Source organism: Erigeron canadensis, chromosome 3, assembly GCF_010389155.1.
Source record: "Erigeron canadensis isolate Cc75 chromosome 3, C_canadensis_v1, whole genome shotgun sequence".
In the NCBI taxonomy this organism is placed as follows: domain Eukaryota; kingdom Viridiplantae; phylum Streptophyta; class Magnoliopsida; order Asterales; family Asteraceae; genus Erigeron; species Erigeron canadensis.
In genome coordinates this window covers 29,951,814-29,956,319 of record NC_057763.1, presented here as the reverse complement: position 1 = coordinate 29,956,319, position 4,506 = coordinate 29,951,814, and the positions used below count along the sequence as shown (strand labels likewise).

The 4,506-nt window shown below is 35.1% G+C and overlaps 1 protein-coding gene across 3 annotated transcripts; it reads left to right on the top strand.

Moving 5' to 3' along the window:
- Positions 1-254: 254 nt before the first annotated feature.
- On the top strand, positions 255-4,136 carry LOC122593449. 3 transcript variants are annotated; one of them, XM_043765861.1, is made up of 4 exons: positions 255-859; positions 2,279-2,392; positions 2,550-2,702; positions 3,610-4,136. In XM_043765861.1, the coding sequence occupies exons 1-4, from the start codon at positions 830-832 to the stop codon at positions 3,931-3,933; spliced, it is 621 nt and encodes a 206-aa protein (XP_043621796.1). In that variant the 5' UTR covers positions 255-829; the 3' UTR covers positions 3,934-4,136. The 3 variants fall into 3 exon arrangements, 2 of the variants coding, with proteins under 2 accessions (XP_043621796.1, XP_043621797.1); XM_043765862.1 differs by having other exon boundaries at positions 257-721; XR_006322834.1 differs by lacking the exons at positions 255-859; positions 3,610-4,136 and adding an exon at positions 3,080-3,253 and having other exon boundaries at positions 1,465-2,392.
- The last annotated feature ends 370 nt before the right edge of the window (positions 4,137-4,506 follow it).

Sequence of the window (4,506 nt, the reverse complement as noted above, 5' to 3'; positions counted from 1 at the left end):
TGAGTTTAATATCTATCAAAGCCCATAAACGTACACCAACATTCGAACCCTATACGACTTTAGCCGCATTGCTGATAAACTATTTATTATTAAGGATAAGTGTGCCGAAATGCAGTTAACTACTCCCAAAAAGTTATTGTGTGCACGAACTTTAGGTCGGCTTTATTGTATGCAAGGAACTTAAAATTATGTTCAAAGTAACAATGCAACTGGCGGATGCTCCCGATTACTTCACATAATACTCATTTTTTATCTTGTTAATTATTCCTTCTTGTTTCTTGACTTTCCCCACTTTCTTTCTGCCCTTTCTTTTCCCAATCAATTAATCCTAAGTATCCAACCACCACCATCATCATCATTCTCACTTTACATCATCATCTTCCCACTAAATTGTTATATAATGATTTTATCAAATTTAAGTTGGTACTGAAATGGGTGTCATCAATTTCCTCTTTCCATTTCCCCTTCGTCGAATCCATTGACCATGAATTAAGATTTTGTTTTTTGGGTCACCAATTTTCAGGCATCATTGGTTTTCCGACGTCATGAGTTTTCCGGCATCATAATTTGGGCAGTCATTAATCACCATTGTCTCCAAACAAGGAAATAAGATTGACCAAACTTGCCATCCAATCTGGAAACCGTGAGCCTTGATAATCAGAGATCGTTAGCATCTTTAATTTCAAATGGGGTTGAAGAGCCTCTAAAACCTCTTCTGCCGGTGAGTGGTCTTCACTTCCATCCTTTGAACTCCAAAATAGATTTAAAGAATTTATATTTTGCTTCTTTTTCAAGTTAGCACTCTAAGTTTTTCCGGCAGGAAGGCGTCATGAGTTTTTCCGACCAGCATCAACATTTGGTATGTGTTTGTTTTTTGTTCGACATCATCAACAAGATCTGATATGTGTCGGTGGAAGATATATATAGATATCTACTAACAGATTGTTTTTGTGTGTGTTTAGAAATATTGTGTTTAGCTATATAGATTGGTGGAAGATATAAGTGTGTTCCTGTGTATAAGTGTATGTGTAAGTGTGTGTTTGTCACTTATAGTAATACAAAAAGTCACAAACTATTTTATTTACCCATTTATAATTGTATAAAATCCAGCCAAACATGTCACGTAAGCAGTCAACAGGTCAAACGGAATGTGGTGACCAGCTAACTTCTTACCCAATAACTTTTGATTACTATGGGGCTTTTGAAACAGTTTCCTGAATACAATAAAGCCGACCTAGAGTTCATGCACACAATAACTCTTTTGGATTAGTTAACTGCATTCCAGCGCACTTATCCCTTATTATTATTATTATTATTATTATTATATTATTATTATTATTATTATTATTATTATTATTATTATTATTATTATTATTATTATTATTATGTTAAGATACATTGAGAGACGACAGAATGGGTTCTCAACATAATCATCAAAATAGAATGAATGTGGATTGTGATGTTGATAAAATAAGCAGCTTATCAGATGATCTTATTCATAAAATATTTTCGAGTTATAGCACCAAATTATTTGTACAAACAAGTGTTTTTTCATCCAGATGGAGGTTTATATGGACTCCAATCCCCTGCCTCAACTTATCAACTCAAGATTTCCCAACATATGTCAAGCTCGATTTACACTAATGATAAGTTCTCCAAATTTGTTATACGAGTTCTGTCTCGCCGCAATAGTGAAATAAAAGTGTCTTCTGTCAATCTCAGTTTTGACCAAAAGGTTAGCCAGCGGTATGTCAGAGGAATCATGAACTATGTGTTCTCTCACAATATTCAACAACTGAATCTATCATGCTTGATTCTGGATAGAGTTGGTGCATTCTCTCTTTCACTTGCTAGTTTCCCGTCTCTCAAATACCTCAGTTTGAGTAATGGAATGAATATGTCATTCTTTGAGCCCCCGGCCTTAACAACGTTATATCTCCAGTTTGTTAATTGGGATGAAGATTACCCTGTTACTAGTTTTTTCTCCGAGTGTGCAAACTTGAAGAATCTCACGCTAGAAAGATGTCAAATTTTGTGTTCGAAAAAGTTTAGCATATGCCATCCTCGACTATCTAATCTCACACTTGATAAGAGCTTTATGAATATAAAGTCTGTTAAGGTGGATACACCTAAACTGGAATATGTCACTGCTAGAAACCAGGACATGCACATCTAGAATCATATTGAGATTTATGCACCTTATCTTACCTCATTTGTTTATTCGAGTTATTACTGTTGTTTGGGCCTTTCCATAAATGGTAATTTTAATTCTTTGAAGGAGGATGATATTTATGTTTCACAACCAAAAAATGAGTGGTTTGGTGATATTCTTTGTCTACTTCAACATATCCGCAACGCCAAATTTCTTACTTTTAACATGGAAATTCTTCAGGTATTGTTTCTTGATCTTTACTATATGCATCTTACAATTTTTTAAGATACATGTTTACATTCCACGAAAGATTTTAAAAAAAAAAATCAGTAAGATTGCTTTAACTGATTTTATGCATTGATCTATATATAATCTTCTTTCATTACATTTTCTACAGCATCTTTCTTCGTGCATGGAACAAATCTTACATCAACCTTTTGTCTTCAATAACTTAAAGTGCTTAAAGATTTGTTCACAAAGTGTATCCTCACAGGTGCAAGCATCCAATAGATGCTTTGTTCTTGATAGTTCCCCGGGTGCCACACTTGAGGTACATGCATCGTGACCTTATATTACTATCTTTGGTGTAAGTTGTATAGAAAGTTATGACAAGCAGAAGGATTAGGATCCTCTCAAGTTAGAAAAACTTGAGGGGTCAAGTTAGAATAATCTCAATCCTTAGATTAAAATCAAGGGTTATGATTTAAAGTTTGATTCTTGACCCTTGAATTAGTCAATTTTGAGGAACTTGAGGGGATCCTAATCCCAATAGGAAGAATGCAATTGGTATAAAAATTTAGACCCTCATTTTACATATTCAAAAGAGGTTAAGAAGCCCTTCACGCTAAAATTTTGATTTTTATTATTTCTCTGATTCCTAAACATTTGTGGACCAAAATTATCGGTTCATGGCTTTATCTTTTGTAGGAATGCAGATGAAGTGAGGGTGAATACCTTGGTTTGTAAATGGAATCAAGACTATGTTCAATGTACTGCATACATCGTGACCTTATATCATTATCTTACAATGCAATGTACTTACTGGTGTACGTAAAACTTAGTAACTACTTCAGATAGATACACACTATTTGAGTGGCTAAATTGCATCCCTACTTCCCTATATAAATTTGTAACAGCGTGCTGATCCGAGGGGCAGACTTACATGTAAATGAGGGAATGCAATTCTAGAGTAAAGTTTTTGGTTTCGTAAGAAAATATAGTGTAATACAGAGAGTGCGTACCATATATTCGTATTAAAAAGGATATTGCATACCTTAAAAGACTTTCTAAATCCGCCACTGGCTGATCCGTATGCTATATATGTCCTAATATGAACCACCACGGCAACTTAATTACGTATTAGGCATTCATTTTGGGAGCTTTTTGATAATGAATGGAGAATTGATGTTCTAATGTTTCCTATAATTAGTAAAATAAAGTCTATTATGATATCATAGATGCAGGAGACTGTAGCACAAAGCCTCGTGGTCGAATTACAGGTTCTTCTCGAGGAAGAAAAAGCTAATGCCAAGACCAATATGTCTCAAATGGAGCGAGGGGAAGTCCTAGAGGAGAAACATTATGCAAAGATGCTTGGACAAGGGAAGTCACAAGAAGAGACACAATTACTTAAAGTGAAAAAAATGAGAGAAAAGATTGAGAGATGTTTGGAACATAAAATTAAAGAAAGGGAATCAAAGTATCGTCTCATTGTTTCAAAGTTGCAGTGGATTGAAAAGGTCATGGAAAAGCTGCCTGCATCGAAGAGGGATTTGCTTTAGATAATCTGTCGATCTGCAATGGATAATTTTGAAACATGCACAAAAATACTCAATGAGCGAGGATTTAAGTTTTCATATCAACTAAATAGAATCTCCAAAGCAAGAGATTTTGAAACATCCACAATTTAGAATTTTCATATTGTAGTAATGAAGTCTTTGTGATAGATATTTTCAATAAAAAGTGTCCGAATTTTGGTGACAAATAGCCATTCCAAAAAAAAATACCTCTGGAAACAGAGGTCATGGGTTCGATCCTCATCCCATGCAAAGGTTGGAGGGTCTTTTCTACCATTTAGATAGAAACTTGAAGCAGCCTCTCTACTTAGGTAGAGGTAAGGTCTGCCTACATCTTAACCTCCCTCATACACCGTCGAGGTATTGGGGCTCAAAACCCGCAGAAGGCGGCACTGAGCAGTTACTTACTTACTTACTTTTGCTCTCTTTGATTTACTATTAGTGGTCACTGACTCAATGACTATCGGTTGGGCCGTTGGGAACTTGGGCTTGTAGTTTTGGACTAGACAAAATAGAAGCCCGTTAAAGCTTGATGTCCAAAGTCCAAACTACTTTTTT